Here is an 18,458-nt window from a genome sequence, read left to right as displayed (position 1 = left end):
TTAAATTAATGCTAATAATAGGCCTTTTCCTGTCAGGAGTATTTTTTTCTCAGTATTTCTGAGATAGGATTTTTGCTGTGCAGTTCAGGCTGGCCTTGAACTCACTTTGTGACCCAGGCTAGCTTTGACTTATGGTGATTCTTCTGCCTCAGCCTCCTAAGTAGTGGGATTACTGGTGTGCATCACCATGCGTGGGTTGGTGCTTGTATTTGAATATTCTATAACTTAACTATTCTCCTATTCAAAGATATTTTGAGAGCCAAATCTCTTACTGCTCTCATCATTCATTAGAAGTAGAGCTTTACAGGTGGTTGAGACGAGAGGATTAGAAGTTTGGGCAACTTTGCAAGACTGTTTTAAAATAAAAAAAGGTATGGGTAGTTCAGTGTTAGGGCTCTGCTAAGTTTATTGTACATAGCATTTTCTGATTTAAATTAATCGAATTGCATCCTGGCGCGTCCAAATTTATCCAGTTTCAAGAGATTTTTGTTTCATCATTGGGTGGTTTTATGTGGAGAACAGAAAGGAGCTTCTAGAGTGCTCTGGTTGTTTATAACATTGCTTTATTTTTTTTTTTAATTAGTTTGTTGTTTTTCTCCCCAGTATTCTGTCTCCAAACCTCTGGATCTTTGAATCTGGGGCCTGATGTACATGTAAGGGCCCTTTGCATCTTTCAGACCAGTAACCCTCCAGTGTACTGAGACTCTGACTGCAAGAGTGTCTTAATCACTTTCATGTCACTGGTGCAAAATACTCAATACTCACAATTTAAAGGAGGAGAGGTTTTTAAAAAATTATTTATTTTTTGAGACAGGATCTTGCTGTGTCATTCAGGCTAGCCTTGAACTCACTATGTTGCCCAGGCTGGTCATGAACTTACAGCAGTTCTCCTGACTCAGCCTCCCAAATGATAGGATGAGCTGTGTGTGCCACCATGCCCAGCAGCTTTGGCTCGTGTTTTAGAAGTTTCAGTCCTTTTATGGTCAGCTGACTCCATGCAGAAGCAACATGGTAACCAGGCCAGGGCTTCGGAATCTGCTCAGGACAGACAGGAAGCAGAGAGTGAAAGGAGTCCAGAAAGGAGATAGGCATTTCTGGGTCAAGCCCACAGTGACCTGCCTTTACTGATCAGACGTCACCTCCTAACGGCAAGACGGCTGTAATGCGTCCATGATCCAGTCACCTTCCAAACACATGAGGCTTTGGGGGCCATTTTAGTTCTAAACCATAATGTTCATGCTGACAAATGTAATGGAGAGGTCTTAGGGAGATAAAACTCATATACAGTGTTATTTTATTTTGGGGAAAGTTTTTTTGTCTAGAATTGTAATAATGAGCTTTAACTATAAAGCTCAACATCCATGTTTATTTAAAACCAGCAGTGGATATATTCTTAGTTCTTGTTTTTTTCCTTTTCCTTCAGTTTTGTTTCTCTCTCTATATTGTTTTTGTAAATTTGATGTATCTTTGCTTGGAACAGGGTGACTAAGGAGGTGGATGCTACATCTAAAGAAGCCAAGTCCTTCTTCAAGCAAAATGAGAAAGAAAAACCGCAGTCCAGTGCCCCTTTGGCTGCGCCGTCACTCTCTGCTGGGCCAGGGTGAGTCCCAGGGGTGATGGACGCACTGGAGCAGCTTTCTCCAGTTTACCTGCAGTTCTGTGGCTCCTTCTCTGAGAAGTAATTTGCTGCTGCTCTGCCTTTGCTGAAATATTTACCAAAGTGGAAGATGCAGTAGACTGGGCAGTATGCAGGGCAGTGTGCTGTAAGTTTATCAGCCAACAAAGCTCAGATTTAGATTACAGTGCTGAATGTGTAAATTTTGCATTAGCAGAAATACTGTTTGAGTGATAGTATTAGTAGTTCATCAGAATTTTGGCTGGTAGTTTTTATATTACTTGAGTTATTTTTATATTACTTAAAGACTAGAATTCTTTCTCTTTAGAAGTGAAACTTCTTTTCAACCTATGTGTAAGAGGTAAAGCATCACAGTAAACAAGAAAAGCTTAGGGCTGCAGCCCATGAAGTGATGAGCGCATGCAGGGCATGGACCGCATGGCTGACTCCCTACAGGGCAGGCTTGGTGTTAACATCCCCTGGTGTTTGGGGTACAAGTCTCCTAAACTGGCCTCTCTGACTGTTTAGTTAGAAACTGTTTCCTCAATCAGTAAGGTTTGTGAGCTTTTCTGGAGCAGGCTTTCCTCTTGGTATCCTTGGCTCTGAAAACTGTTACACTGGCAGGTGCTCTTAGGGTGCATTTACTCACAAGCAGACCCTGAGACCAAGGTCCGAGTGCAAGTCTTTGTGTGACAGGTGATTCCAGGAGGCTCTGGAGGGAGACAGCTAGTGCAGAGTTCTCAGGCAGGTTACTTAGTCCTGCTGGGGAACTTGGAGAGACTGAGGAGCATGCGAGGGATCAGCAGGCTCAGTGCTTACCTCCAGGGCCAGCGAGACTTTTGCTCAGCTGCTTGCACACATTCCTTGCCCTCTCTTGGCCGGCTGGGAGCTGTAGCTGCTTGCAGTATTTGCTTTGATTAATGTGAGCAGGCAGGACGGGGCTAGCTCCTCCACATCTGCTGCATCATCCAGTATTTGCTGTGCACCCTTTCCCTGCCTAGAGTGTTTTTGCCCCGCTGGAGCACCCAGGTAGCTGGAGCACATTGCAGTTACACCGACAACTGAGAATGGGAAAGAGATTTGGCGGCTTACACCACAGTGGAAGTGATTCGAAAGCAGACAGAGGCAGCCATAGAGATTAGCACTTCATAGCATGTGAACAGAATTCTGCAGACCCTGCCATGTTCATACTCTAGACCAGTCAGTACTCATGAAAACTGTGGTTTGCCCTCATCAATTAAATTATTAGAACATTAAATGTAGTAAGATTAAATACTGTCTTTTTTAGTAATTTTGTGCTTAACTGGTGACACGACTGTTTTTAGTTGAGGGTTCAGGAAAAAATGAATCTGTAGACTGAAACAAGGTATATTTAGCCTTATACTCATTGTATTGTTTGAAGGGGGTTCTCTTCAGACCAGCAGCTTTCAGATTTTCTGGAAGGAATACATTCTACATTATGCCCTGTTACACCCACAAAAGTAAGTGTCAGCTGGATGTAATAGTGCACATCTGTAATTCAGCCATCTAGGAGGCTGAGGTAAGAGGATTAATGGGACCTTATCTCAAACAAATGGGCTGGAAATGTAGCTTGGTATGAAGGCCCTAGGTTCAGTCCCTAGTGTTGGGGAGGGTGGGATGAGTAAGTGGGCACGTGGCACAGGCCTGCAGTCCCAGCTCTTTAGGAGGTTCAGGCAGGAGGATTGAAGGGGGCTAACCTGAGTGGAGATCTTGTCAGAAACTATGATTTAAAACAAAAGCCAGGTATGGTAGTGCACACCTGTAATCCCAAGCACTCTAGAGACTGAGGCTGGAGGATTATAAATGTGAGCCTCACCTGAGCAATTTAGTGAGACCTTGTCTCTAAATGAAAAAAAAAAGAAAGAAAGAAAGAAAAAAGACTGGGAATATAATTCAATGTGAAGCCCCTGGGCTTAATCCTTGGTATCACACACATGTGAAATGATACTTTGTTGGTGCTAGGGATTGAATTTAGAGCCTTGTACATGCTAGACAAGTGCTGTGACACTGAGCTATACCCCAGTGCATGCATACGGCACACACACCCTTGATTCCTTTTGAGAGAAGATCTTGTCGTGTTGCCCAATCTCACTTCGAACGCCTGTGCTCACGTGATCCTTCTGCCTCCTGTGTAACTCCTGTGCAAGTGTACACCCCTGTGCCTGACTTGGTGAACTGTTTACTACATGTAATTCACTCTGATTTTTCATTTTACATGCAGTTTATGAATGTTATGATCTGCTAAATTGATATTGTAATCTATGGTACCTGAATTTGGTACATATTTCTCTAGATTATGTGTGAAGTTAACTGGTAGGAGATTTTTATGTAAGTTACTATTATTTGCATAGTAGTATCTGGTATTAAGTCTCTGGCTGCTATATGGTGGCCTGCACTTGGTGGCACATGCCCTAAGGCTGGAGTATCACAAGTTTGAAGCTAACCTGGACAATTTAGGGATACTCTGTCTCAAAAAAATTTTTTTTATTTTAAAGAGATTAAGACAAAAGTGGACATAACAAAGCAGATCAGAACAGAACAATGTAAGCAACACAGTACTTCACCACAAGACAACCTGGAATTAACAGTTACTACCATAATATCTCTTTCGTTGAAATAGTTGAACATAACTTCATATATAATAGTATCAAACATAACGAAATAGTATAAAACCATTCAAGAGAATGAAAATATTACAGGGCATTCAGAACCAAATAACAGAGAACGAACAATGCCTGTATTAAATTTAAAAAAATTTTTTTTGAAAAGTTTTAAGGGCTGGAGAAGAGCTAGGCATCCTGTAATCCTAGTATTGGGAAGGCTGAGGCAGAAGGATAACCATGAGTTTAAGGCCAGCCTGCGCTACATGGTAAGTTCAAGGTCAGTCTGAACTACATAGCAAGACCCTGTCTCAAAAATAAAAAATAAAAATAAAGGCCTGGGTAAGTAACTCAGTGGTAGAGTACCTCTGGGTTCAATCCCTAGTATTACCAAAAAATTTATTTTCTTTGCATTTATTAAAAGTATTATTCGAGAAGTGACTTTTGGGTATAAATACCAGATAGAAATACAGGCAAAATAAATTCTGCCTCAAGGTTCTAGCATGGTTAATTACAACTATTGTACTCTTTACTCCTAGCGTCCCTGGGTATTTCTTCCTAAAAATAATCCCTATTGATATTTTGAAAATCTTCTTGGAAACTGTGTTTGAGAAAATTTACTGTTACTATAGTTATGAAAATGACCAGGAGAGGGAGAATTGCTGTCTTAAAAGAATCAGCATGCGCAAGTCACTGAGTCCCTTCCCTGAACTCCGTCCCCCTGCTTTCTCTGCCTGGGCCCACCTTTCTAGTTTAAGTAATCTGCTGTGTCAGGGAGGCCGGACAGGAAACGAATGGCGTCCTCAAGTTGTGACTCTCTGAAGAGAGTTTAATAACTTACAGCATAATAGAAAGCCACAGGGGCAGAAGTAGTGTCACCAGGGCTACTAAAGAATCTCCACTGCCTCCTGAAGGCTGAAAGGGCAGGGAATTGGGGGCAGTTGACAGCAGTGGAAGCCAGGGCCATCTTGAGGAGTTGAGATCTTTTGCTTGAGTGCTGGACCCCTTCAGGGGAAAAGCAGAGGAATAAAGGACCAGATTTCCTGTTTTTTTCTTCCTCTAGTCTCTTATTAGAGCATTGCATTGCCTCTGAAGCTTGTTAGAAGATTATTCTAACTCTTGTTAAATTAGTCAGGAAGACTTTATTTGTGATCAGGGTCAAGATTATCATTAGCGGAGAAAGTGAGAGCTCAATTCTGAATATAGCAAAGACAGCTGGGGTCTTATAGCAGAAAACGTGTGTGGTGGTTTGGATGGAAAATTACTAAGAGGGGATTTCAAGGGTAGGGGGATTCTTGCTAAAGGCAGGCTGAGGTTGATCGGTTATCAACATGTGAATTCTTTCCAAACTTTGGATTTCTGCTAAAACTGGACTATGTACGCTCATCAGGGACGGGGTCAGTATCAAAACTTAGTTGAGACTAGGATGAAGAAGAGTCTACTGAAGTTAGGTGAAGGAGTCTTTCTCAGGCTGTGCATACAGGGCAGCAGAGAACAGAGGACCTGGGAGCCTGTCGGGAGCTAATCTTGGGAGCTATTCCAGAGAAACGTTTTTCTGTTGATTAATGAACTGCTTAATTAATGCCCTTATAAAGAGGACAAAATGAAATTTGACCAAATTGATGTCTTTTGCATGGTATGATAACATTAGCAGGATATGTCTGCCAGGTGCCTGAGTAAAAGCCCTTAGAGTTGTACGGGAAAGTGGGGACACATTTGATTATGATGCAGCATGCCTTGAACTTCTGATAAATCCAGAATGGTCTTCAAGGTTGATCTTCATTTTTTGGAATGCATCTCAAAAAACTTTTACAGTATAATTGTCCTTGGGAGGAGATGGGGTCCAGATCAGCTGCTCAGGGGTATCAGAGTAGACTTAGATCCCTACAAACATGCGGCTCTACCTCAGGCTCCATACCTGTGGTATGGAACGTCTTTTCAAGGAACAAATCTACAATACTCTAATATATTAAAAGAAAATTATTTAAATGCAGTAAAATACTTTTTTTTTCCACTTTGAGAACTACTTCAGTTTATAGAAATTGTGCAGTAGATACTTTGTTTACTTTCATTTTCTCTAAACAAATTTAAGCGGTACACAAAAAGCAGCAGAGTAAAACATCCTGTCCCACATCTGCGAACAAATAAGAACAGATTCAGTGGAGCAAATGTTTGTAACCGAAAATGCATTTCCTCCACATGTTTAAAATAGCACACTGCTTAGGCTATAAAAAGCCAAAGTTTATGCATTAAGAATGGAGTAAATCCTCTTATTTAGAAGCCAGGATCAGACTACAGGAAGTACTCTGTCTGCATTTGGTGGTAGAAAGCACAGTGCTTACTTAGTGCATCTGAATTCCCGTAGTCTCAGTCCAAGCTCTGGGTCCACCTCTTCCCTGCATCTTCAGGCCTTCTTACCAGTACTGCATTTGCTGGTAGCTGTTTGGCCAGGATTCAACTCCATGTTTGCCGTTTACTTATTCTGTCAAAACTTAAGATTCAAGATGTAGACATGACTTCTTTGAGGGCCTACAATTTAGCTGTCTCTTTTTAGGTTGGAAACAACATAAAGCAATAAAACATTGAAAGATGTTTTGCCATGTGGTTTTGTCTTGGTCTTTTGGCAAAGAAAGGCCTTGTTGTTGAGTCTCCAACAACTTCATTGTTGGTGTCAGGTTTTTAAGTAGTGTTTATCCCAAGAAAAAAGAGATAGAGTTTTCTGGGTGTGGTGGCGTGCACCTTAGTTCCAGCAGTCTCTGAAGCTAAGCCAGGGAAATCACAAGTTTGAGACCAGCCTGGACAGCAGAGGGATAGTCTGTCTCAAAAGTGAAAAAAGAGCGGGGAGAGCAGGGTCGTAGCTGAGTGAGAAGGCTCAGGTTCAGTATCTGGGAGAGGGAGACATTAAGAACACTTTCTCTTAGTGTTATGACTCTTTCTGACTTTATTATTTTAAATAAAGTGCTCATTTCCTCTCTCTCTCCCTTTCCCTTCTTTGGTAAAGAGCAATTAAGCACTTAATTTAAAGTACTTAATTTAAGTACTTAATTAAGCACTTAATTTAAAGGTCAGGCATGGCCACAATGTTAGGAGGAAGTGTCCTAACATTTGATAAGAATCTTTTATTATCACCAGGTGTGGTGGCGCACCAGCTGGAGGCCAGCCTGAGCTAGTAGCAAGTTTAAGACCAATCTGAGCTACATAGCGAGACCCATCCCTGAAAACACACAGACACACACACACATACACACGAATTTATTACTATTACCAGGCCTCTAATTCATGTTGATTTTTTTTAAAGAGGCTTTTACTTTTTAAAGAATTGCTGTCATATTATGGAGAGCATTTTAAAGCTGGATCTAACTATATTTCACATGTTTTTACTAAAAAGGAAGAAAGGGCCCCCCAATTATTCACAGCAAGTGTATCAATCACAACAGAAAAGGTGGCTCTCTGAGAAGTCTGGCTTCTCCTGTGTTGACTTTTGGTGAGTGTCTGATCTTCGAGCGGCTGCCTGGGTGCCTGCCTGGTGAGCAGCTTTGCCTGGTGTGGTCTCAGGATGCCTAGAAAGCGGCCTTTCCAGGAAGAGGGCCTGCGGCTTGTTTCAAGAGAGTACTGTGAGTGAGGGCTTACTGTAATTACTGTAGTAATTAAGATAATTAGCAGAATGGAGACAGTCCAGTAAACCTGACCAATGATGTCATCTGGATGTGAGTCCTTTACGAGAACAAATGGTGTTTTGTCAGTTTAATAATTTATAGTTGAATGTGCTCTTTTTCTTTTTGTAAAGAACAATTTCGTTGAGTTGCAGTTCATTTATCATATAAGTTAAATGAGGTGGTTCTGATTTTTGGTATATCCAGAGGGTTGTATATTCCTAGTGCTGTGTAGCCACGGTCATTTTTATCATCATCAGAAGAACCCTGGGGCATGTTTGCAGTTGGTCTCCATCTTCATCCTCATCCTCTCTTCTCCTAGCGCTCTCAGCCAACCCCCGACCCACTCTCTATGTCTAGATTGGCTTATTCGAATATTTCATATGAACGGAATCATAAGATTGGTCCTTTTGTGGCAGTTTCCTTTGGCTTAACATATTTTCAGGATTCAACCATGTCATAGCACTCATCTGTAATTCCTTTTTTTTTTTTTTTTTTGTCTTTTTGAGACAGGGTTTCTCTGTACAGTTCAGACTGGCATTGAATTCAATTTTCTAGCCCAGCTGGCCTCAAACTCTGCTTCAGCCTCCCAAGTGCTGGAATTATAAGCATGTGTCACCATGCCCAGCTATAAAGCATTCTTTTTTCATAGTTTTTTAATCATACAATAAAATAGTACTTTGTTACTATGCCATATTTGGTTTATCCATTTACTAATTGATGAACTAATTGATGAATTAATTGATGGTTTCCATTTCTGGCTATTACAGATAATGTTTCTATGAACAATTTGTGTACAAACTTTTATGTGGTTATGTTGTATCTGGAAGTGGAATTCCTGGGTTGTGTGATACTGGGACATGTTCTTGAATAGGAAAATGAGCCTCCAGGAAATAATTCAGGAGTGAATAGGTGCCTTGAGTGATGTCTCCCACCATGACGTCTTTGAAACATTTAAGTTCCTCCTGTAGAATGAGACGAATAGAAAATTATAGTGGTACCTTGATTTTCCACGATTCTGGTGGCAAGTCAAATTGGATGAGAACCAAATGAAATTCAGTGTTGACTTTATGGGGTAATTTGATTCAGTACTCATCCAATTCAGTTTGTGACAAGAACCGTGGAAAGTGGTATTTGTGAATCAAATACCAGTGTATTGTCTGGTAACACTAAACTAGTGACTAGCTGGGCATGGTGATGCAGGTCTTTAATGCTAGGACTTGGAAGGCTGAGGCAGAAGGATTGCTGAGAGTTCAAGGCCAGCCTTTACTAGGAGTGAGACCTTGTCTCAAAAAAAAACTAGCCCAATGACTAGGACAAAAGAGATTAATTCTGGAAATAATGAGAGGGATTTAAGTCTTTTGATTTGTTTCCAAAACCAGCTTGAAACTACTCAGTGAGACTTCCTGTGATGATAATTTGGGATTTTGATTAGTTGATTCAGAGCTGGCCTTGTCCTAATTTTATTACTGTTTGTAAATAGATGTTCTTGACCTTCCCGCTGCCTTTCGAATTAGACTTTTGTTATTCTTAGAGAGGATGTGGTGCTGCCAATAGGAGGTGTTCAGAAATGTGTGGTGAAATTTTTTGTTCAGTACAGTGACTTGGGAAGCCACTGGCAGTTGATGAGGTTCCAGGATGCTGTCTGTTCTCCGTTACTTACTTAGTACACAGAATAAGCTTCCTTTTTAAAATCCCAGCAGTGGCCCCTCTTACACTGTCTTGGGGAATTGGTATCCCTTTGCTACATAAACACCGAGCTTTCCCTCAGTGTCTGGTTTAAGACTCCATTTTGGGGCAGCTGTGTAAAACTAGCAGTTCATGGATCAAATTTGTCCTTTAGATGTTTTATTTGGCCACCATTTAAAAATCAGTAAAGTTGACTTTAAAATCTAGATTACTGGGTTTTCTGCAAAAAGGAATTTGAACAAAATAGACTGGGTCTGCCCTTCCTCTGCTGATCTTCACTCAACAGCTTCCTGTATTTCATTACCTTCTTCCTCAGGCAGGTTCATCACAGTCTCCTGTGATTTGCTTCCCTTGGATGCCATGTGCAGTTCATTTTGGAAACAGTTTGTTCTCTGGATTACATATGAGACATGCTCTCTTTTCAGACTACAGACTCAAATGTTTTTTTACTGAGCCAAGGATAGCAGAGAGTTACAGCATGTGCTTAACATGCAAGCACCCCTGTGTTCAGTCTCCAGCACTCGCCCCCCCCCCCCAAAAAAAAAATTACTCTCTTTTTGTTAATTTTTCAAGACAGTCTCGCTATGTAGTTCAGGCTGGTCTTAACTCACTGTGGCCAAGCTGGCCTGAAACACAGAGCTCCTTCTGCTTCAGCCTCCTGAGTGCTGGGATTTTAGATAAGCATCACCACACAGAGCTTGTTACTCTTTTTAGAAGTATAAATGGCTCATGTTGACTTCTTAGTCGAATTTAAGGCACAATACTAAGTGTTTTCCCTGAATAACTTCATTGAACCCATGTAAGAGGCAGGCTCTAACTTGGTGCCTATTTCACCTGACAGAGGTTCAAAGAGACACTTCTAACTTTTTGAGGCTGCTTGGTTGATAATTGGTGGAGCCAGGGTTCCAGTCTCAGAATGCTATGCTGTTGGCCACTGGGTTATACATCTGCTCTTTCTCATTCACCTTTTTAAAAAATAAAACAGTCCCTCTTCAATTTTATAACTAGTGAGGAACTTTTATTCTTTTTAGGTGTAGTACTGTGAGTTAATCCTAGGACCTCATGCATGCTAAGTACATCTCAAGCCTCTTAAAATTTAATTTGCAGATAGTCTCACTAAATTGCCTAGGCTGCCCTTGAATTTGCCATCCTCTTGCGTCAGCCTCCCTAGCAGCTGGAATTATAGGCATGTGCCATCGTACCCAGTATAATGAAGGACTCTAAAACCATTTTGTATTTTGATATTTTTGAAAGAATCAACATCTTCTGCTTTTCACTGTTTATCTTTTCTCCCTAAATTATGGGCATATCAGGTTCTATGTACTATATTTCTGTCTCAGTCCTACCTCATAAAATTGAAGGGACTGGTACACTTTAAAAAATGAATTCTGGGCTGGGATTTAGCTCAGTGTGAAGACTTTGGGGTTCAGTTATCCACTACTGCAGGGAAAAAAAGAAAAAAACTAATTCCATCCCAGTGTTCAGGAGGCTGAGGCAGAAACATTGTGGGTTCTAGGCCAGCCTGTACTACATAGCAAGACTTTGTCTCAAGAAAATCAAACAATGGGGCTGGGGATTTAGCTCAGCGGCATAAGCGCCTGCCTTGCAAGCAGGCAGTCGTGAGTTTGATCCCCAGTACCAATAAAAAGGAAAAAGACCAAAAAAAAAAAAAAAAAAAAGAAAGAAAGAAAATCAAAAACGAAAAAGAAATTCCATTGGTACCTGTCACAGATCAACAGTGAAGTTGTGGCTAAGATGTAATCCGTCACCTGAGAATAGTGGCTGTGGCTATTTCCATGTGGAGAATGAACTCTTGCTGAGATCTGAACCATGCAAAGCGGGTAGCTTATGAGAGCGTGCTGTCAGTGGAGCTAAATAGGAGATCACTTCCCCAAATGACATTTCTTCCAGATATGACTAGTTGGAGGTAACTTTTAAAAGGAGATTGAGGCAGGAGGATCACAAGTTCAAGCCCAGCTATTTAGCAACTCTGCAAGACCCTGTGTCAGAAATGAAAAGTAAAAAAAGGACTATAGCTGTAGCTCAGTGTGACAGCCCTGGTTTCTATTTCCAGTACTGAAATAAAATGAAAGAAAGAGAAAAGAAAGGATGTTTCAGGAACTGGTGGTGTGGAAGGAAATGGTTGGGTTTGGGGGCCAGTGGGTTCTGCGGTTTCCTTATCAGTTTCAGGATGATGAGCTTTTTTTGTTTAAACAAGAACATTCTGTTCTGGCTTTCACCTGTGTGTTGTCCAGTGGATGCCAGTTCCCTGCTGCATTTGGTTTTAACTTACTCTTAACCAGTTTTTAAAATACCTGCTAGGTATAGCTCAGTGGCAGAATGCATGAGACCCTGGGTTCAATCCCCAGCACCCCCCAATTAAAATTACTCCATGAATATTACAAGTACAGAGCAAATGGGTTTGAAACTGAATAAGGAAAACAGTGTTTTTAAAGATTTTTCCCCTTAACTAGTTGGAATATTTTTACTCTGTTAAAGGTGATTTTATTAACTTGATTCAGAGAGAAATATAAATGGGAAAGAGGCTAATGATGTTCTGTGTGCAGGGAGCAGAGGAAATTTTGGACCTTTGGGTCAGGAAATGAAGTCCTTGCCAATTTAAGTATCTAAATGAGATTCCAAACATAGAAAAGCTTTGGTAGCAGCAGCTTTTTCATGTATGGTCGCTAAGGCAATCTTTGTCAGTTTGGATACCTACAACCAAGAGTGTGAAGTTAGGAAATGTCCCTGGTGTTTTTCAAGCTGCCCAGAGTTGAACTTATTTTAGTGTTCTTAGAAATCCTATAGGGAAATAAACTTTACTGTAGTGGCAGCCTTTTCCCTTTGCTTTTACCCTTGAATTGTCTTTCAAGAGTAAATTCTTTAAGAGCTAGTTCTCTGTATTATAAACTTGTAAAACTATTTTGCTATGTTTTTGTATCCTAATTGTGCCAGATTTCTCGAGATATGAAAAAACAAATCTGAATTTTTGTTTTTAGTGTTTGGAAGAATTAGAAGGGGCACTTGAAGTTACAATTACAAAGTGTATGTGGTATGATAATAAAAATTGGTTTGGGTATAATTATGTAAAGACCTTCATTTAAGAAGAAAAACATAGCTGGGAGTGGTGGTGCATGCTTATAATTCCAGCCCCCTGGAGGATGAGGCAGGAGGATTGCCATGAGTTTGAGGCCAGCTGCATAGCAAAACCATGTCTCAGAAGCACACAAAAATTTTTTTTTAATTAAGAGGAGAGGGCCTAGGATGTAGCTCAATGGCCTAAGTGCCTGTTTGGCAAGCATAACGTCCTGAGTTCAATTCCCAGTGCCCCCCCCCCCAAAAAAAGTATGTGGTGCTCTAAGAATGAAAAAATATTCTAGTCTTTTGTAACAGTAATTTATTGGCAGAATACTGTAATTGCTTTGTGGACTTTATCTTTGTGCACTAGGGGGCAGAATTCCCCCTGAAAAGAACATGTCTTTTTGGGAAGAACTCAGACTTGAAGCATTCCTAAGAGTAGGTATCTAAATGCTGTACATTTTTCTTTGCCTGCTTAGTTTCTTGGTATGACTTACTTTGTTTTATACAGTTTCTACTTTTTTTTTTTTTGACAAGGTCTCGTTACACAATTCAGGCTGGCCTTGAACTCATAGTAGTCCTCCTGTCTCAGCTTCCCAAGTGCTGGATTACAGTGTGTGCCACCACACCTGAAAGTTTCATTTTTAATTAGAATTTGTTTTGTTTTTAGTTCTGCTACTGTGTTTAGCAAGTGGAAGATTTTTCTTTCATTTTTGTCCTTGAGATGTGAAAGTTTTTAGTTTGTGGGTTTTCTAAAATTGCAAATAAAGGAGAGTGTGGAGAAGTATACCTGTACTCAGCAGCCAGCACTCAGCAGGCTGAGGCAGGAGGATCACTGTGAGTTGGAGGCCAATTTAGGCTACATAGTGAGTTCAAGGACAGCCTGAACTGCATAGCAAGATGCTGGCTCAAAAAAAAAAATTAATTAAAATTACAAATGGAGTATCTCACCTTTTGAATATTTCTTACTCATCCAGAGTAGCTGTCTGTCCTCTCTTTCCCTTTCCTCTCACCTTCAAATAAATTTTTTTTCTTTTTTAGTCTTTTTCATTTATATCGGTACCAGGGATCGAATTCACGACTGCCTGCTTGCAAGGCAGGCGCTTATGCCGCTGAGCTAAATCCCCAGCCCCCAAATAAATTTTTATTTTAAAAAAATTACAGGGCCAGGGATTTAGCACAGTGGCTCAAGCCCTTGCCTGGTAAGCACAAGATCATGAGTTCAATCCCCAGTACCCTCCCCCAAAAAATTACAAATAAAAAAGTGAAAAATGACCTGTAGTCCTATGACTTAAATCTTTTTACAAAAAGAGCCAGCAAAAGTTCTTTTCTGCCTAATTCTTTATTCCCAGCCTTAGAGTGACTGATCCTTCCCTTTGTTTTGTTTGTTTGAGTCAGAGTCTCGCTGTGCAGTTCAACTCACTCTGCAGCCCAGGCTGGTCTCCAACTCCAAAGGTTCTTCCCGCCTCAGCCTCCTGAGTGCTAGGATTACAGGCATGTGCCAGCATACCTGGCCGTTGTTTTTATACACTTAAGTAAAAGTCAAACTGTCTACCTAGGTCTGTACCTTGTGTTTTTAGTTGTAATCTGTCTTGAATATCTTTCCAGGTTCAGTATAAGCATCTGTTTTTTTATGCCTGTGTGGTGCTCCATTTTGTGGATATTCCATAATTTGAGTTACTCTTTCCTTACTGATGAACATTTAGTTTCCCAAATTTTACAGTCATGAATAGTTCTATAATAATCCTCGCATGTGTGGTAAAAATGATATTTTTTCTCATAGGTCTTTTGTGTTGGAAGTTACTGTTACCAGATGTTTTAATGTCAGGGAAGATTGTGGTTCATTTGAAGCATGACTGACAATCAGTTACTCATATCTTCTGGTCAGTGTGCCAGTAGAGGAATCTTAATATTTTATGGATGGTTTTGATTATACAGAAAGATTCATGTTAGTAAATATTTTAATTTCAGTTGGGGAATTTTTCTTAACGGAAAGGCTGAGCAGCTGTGTCCTAATTATTTTTGTCAGGGATTGACAATCAGCTACTCTGAAGTCCAGCACTTACAATATTCAGTTACTTAGCCCTGGGGTTTTGCCAAAGCCGTATCATTCAAGTGAACCTATCATCAATTTAAGCAGAAATAATTTAAAACTTCTAAAACTAGGTTAATATTTCCATACTATTGAGAAAATGCCAGATTTTAGCAAGCATTTCTTTTTAGACCTGGTAATTCTGGATGTTTGAGACCATAAAAATCTCACAGCCTTTGGGTTGTTGGTCTTTTCTTGTATTCAGTCGTTGCTATTTCAGGATAAGCAGAAAAAGCCCATGTTTTGCCTTGAGTTTTGCTCTTGGGGTTCTTTAGTTCCTGCTGCTTGTATGCTGGTGCACTGTAGGAGGCAGAAACAAGAGTTTCTGTCAGGTGGCATTACATGTTTGAATCAGAAGTTAGAACTAGAAAGATCCAAGAAATATGTTGTACAAGTTGCACTTAATCTTGGTTTCTGTCTAGTGTAACTAGTTCAGTTCAAAGCAAGGGTTTGAGAAAGTGTCATTTAGTAGCAAAGAGCCTGGTTTCTGCTTCCTAGCCGTGCACCTGCTTCCTAGCCCTGTTTCTGTATTGTGCTGTAGGTTCACTAAGTCCAGGTTTATCATACCACTTCCCCGTGTAGCCTGTGTTATTCCAGTTGGGGCTGTAGCTTCCTAGTCTTGATGTGACGAATGCAGCTGGCTTTCCTATTGGACTAATTTAGGTCAGTTTTGCAGCATCATGTATGCCTGAGCCAGGTAGAATTTAAGCTGTATGAAGTCTTAGATCATGAAGTGTGTATCTTCATGAAATTAGAATAGTTTTAAGAACCCCTTGAATTGGGACTTTTGTTAACTACAGTGAAATCAAAGGACTAGTGTTTTCCAGGTGTAGTAAAATACGTAATAAAGGCTGTTTTCTTCATATTTTTTTCGATCATCAAGGAAATTAATTTGCAATAGAAAACGAAGCGCAGTTCTCTTCCTGATGCAGTATGTTGTCTGATTATGACACGCTATCTCAGGACACCTTTTTTTGATAAGGCCAGTGTGCTTGTAAACTTTCTACTACCTTATTATATAGATGTGTAATGTTTTCCCGAGATTTACAGACCCTTTATGTGTCTGATACTACACCCAACTTCAGGTCTCTGCAATTGAAAACCAGTCCTTTTTTCATGTGGTTACCAAAACCAGACCTGGAAGTTATTGAAACTGTCTCCCCACTGCCCCCAGCCATGCTATCAACTAATGTGCTACTACTGTGGTTTTCAGTTCCTTCTTTGAGGCCAGCACCCTGGGATTTCCCTTTCTTGTGAGTTTAGCTAGAAACATAAAGTAATTTGTGATATATTTTGTTTAGCTTTTGTAGGTCTTTATCTGGAAAATGTTTAGATTGTCTTAAACATCCATCTGTTTAAGGGCAGATAACTTGTGCCGTGCCCCCCCCCCCGCCATGTTTTCCAACAGTAGTACAGTTATTTATTATGTTTTATGAATTTGAAATGTGTTAAAGGAAACTTTCTGTTTTGGGCATAGAAAGGGCTAGCCAGTATCCTTCTTAAATACGTTTTATGTCTTACCTTTCCATAACCAATATGAAGAGGTGCTTCTTTCCAAGACCTGTTGATTTTTGTTATTAGAATGTTTTATAACTTAAATTTTTAATGCTTTTTCTCTTTTGAGCTCTTCCCATTGCTCCCTCTGCTGGTTTCTCTGTACTATTCAGAAGCACAATATCTAGGACTATCTTTTTTGATCTCTAAAACATGGAACTCCACGTTCATATTAGTCTATTGAAAACCCATTTCAGCTCCATCTTAGTGCCTGTTTTTAAAATCTTTACTTATCATGGACTGTCTTTTTGTCTGTCTGGCATCTGACTACTTAGAATCTTTAAGAAACTTCACACAAGCCACCGTTCACAGGAGGCAAGAAGCTAAAAATCGAGACCCTTTGATTATGTTTGTAGTTTTCAGTAGCATCAGATGGCAGTTTTCAGTAACTTCATTTGAGTCCAACACTAGTGAGATGGAGGCAAAGAATACTGAGAATCTTCTTAGATTGTTGGCTGGAAACTTTTCCTCTTTAGAAAATATATATTTAGTACTCAAAATTCCCTTCCTGTACTCCTTCAGTAGTATTCCACAAATTTTGATACATGGAGTTCTTTTGATTTTGGGGATTTTGTCTTTTTCTTCCCTTTTTTTTTTTAATACCAGGAATCAAACTTGGGTCCTCGGGGGGCTGGGGATTTAGCTCAGCGGCATAAGCACCTGCCTTGCAAGCAGGCGGTCATGAGTTAGATCCTCCGTACCGATAAAAACAAAACAAAAAAACTTGGGTCCTCACACTTGCCATTGGGTGCTGCACCACTGAGCGAAATCCTTCACATACACACACACACACACAGCTATTTTTTTTTTTTTAATCTTTTTTGAGGCAGGGTTTCACTGTGCAGTTCAGGCTGATCTTGAGCTCACTTTGTAGCCCAGGCTACCTTAAACTCACAGAGGTCCTCCTGCCTCAGCTTCCCAAGAGCTGGATTACAGGCATGTGCTGCCATGCCTGGCCATTTTGTTTGTGTTTTGAGACAGGTTGGATCAGCAAGTACCTGAACCAGAAACAGACTGTCACGTCTGTTAAGTGATTGGAATAACATTTTATTTATGCTTCAATCATGGCATAGTTCGAGCATAGACATGTAGGAACCTTCTTACTCATTCCACCAGACCTACACGGCAATTCCTGCTATTTCCTTTATTTCAGGTTTCCTTGTACTCTTGTAGAAATATTGTTCCCGTAATAATTCATTTCTCAAATACATCCTTGTTGGAGCGTGCAAAAGCCCTGCCATGGGCTTGGAAGCCTTATTTCCAAATCAGGAAGCACATGGTATTTCTGCAGACTTTTCTGGACTCAACTTTGGGTTGTTTGTGGACAGCAGGAAGACCCCACTTAGGACAGGTCCAGGTAAAGATATATCTGAGGAATTTTGATGTATGATTACTAAAGGTTCAGGCGGTGGCTGGTGACCACTAGCACAGTTGCTTGGTGAAACAGATAGAAGAGATGCAGGGGACATTACAGGGACATGAGCTAACAGGCCACTTAGCATGACATCCTGTTTATTGTGAAGATGCAGTAGGATGACTACTCATTTGTTGCTTTGGGGCATTTCCTTCTGACTTTTACCAACTCCTTGCCTGAGAAGTGCAGTGTGCTGTTGACCTTTGTGAGTGACATCCCTTTGAGTTATGAGCATATTTAGTAGCTTTATGTTTCTCTCTGTGGAACTAAACAGGTGGTACTCTTGAACACAACTTTTTTCTGCGTCTTTTCTTCTTCTTCTTCTTTTTTTTTTTTTAATCGGTACCGAGGAATGAACTCACGGATGCCTGCTTCCAAGGCAGGAGCTTATGCCGCTGAGCTAAATCCCCAGCCCCTCTACGTCTTTTCTTATATCTAGTTTCTTCTCTTTGCCATCTTTTTTTCTTTTGCTTTCTGGGTACTTCATTTGGTTGACTTGTTACATGGCTATTCATTGGAAATTTTCAAAAAAGGAGTGAGTTATAAATAAAGCAAGGTTTTAGAGAGACAAAGATACTACGTTTCTTGTGCTGTGTTCCTTTGTCTCAGTTATAAATGATGAACTATAGCAAAATAAATTGAAGAGATTTGTGTGGACTCACATCAATATAGTGATAGGAGAATGATGGAGAACATTTTAATAATTCTCCAGACCCAAGCTTCATCATTTTGTCAGTCCTCA

At 40.3% G+C, this 18,458-nt stretch overlaps 1 protein-coding gene across 4 annotated transcripts in view; it reads left to right on the top strand.

Moving 5' to 3' along the window:
- The window catches only part of Cfdp1 (craniofacial development protein 1), a 138,602-nt gene that overhangs the window by 19,388 nt on the left and 100,756 nt on the right, over positions 1 to 18,458 (top strand). For all 4 annotated transcript variants that reach the window (XR_010047040.1, XR_010047038.1, XM_063247687.1 and 1 more), the window contains exon 5: positions 1,481 to 1,600. Coding sequence is in view for 2 of the 4 variants with exons in the window: in XM_063247687.1 (XP_063103757.1) it covers positions 1,481 to 1,600 (120 nt within the window). In the remaining 2 variants the exon portion in view is untranslated. The remainder of the gene's footprint in view (positions 1 to 1,480; positions 1,601 to 18,458) is intronic.

Source organism: Cavia porcellus, unplaced genomic scaffold (genome assembly GCF_034190915.1).
Source record: "Cavia porcellus strain 051 isolate PalLab524CR breed Dunkin Hartley unplaced genomic scaffold, mCavPor4.1 scaffold_4, whole genome shotgun sequence".
NCBI classification, from domain to species: domain Eukaryota; kingdom Metazoa; phylum Chordata; class Mammalia; order Rodentia; family Caviidae; genus Cavia; species Cavia porcellus.
This window is presented reverse-complemented; position numbering and strand designations above follow the sequence as displayed.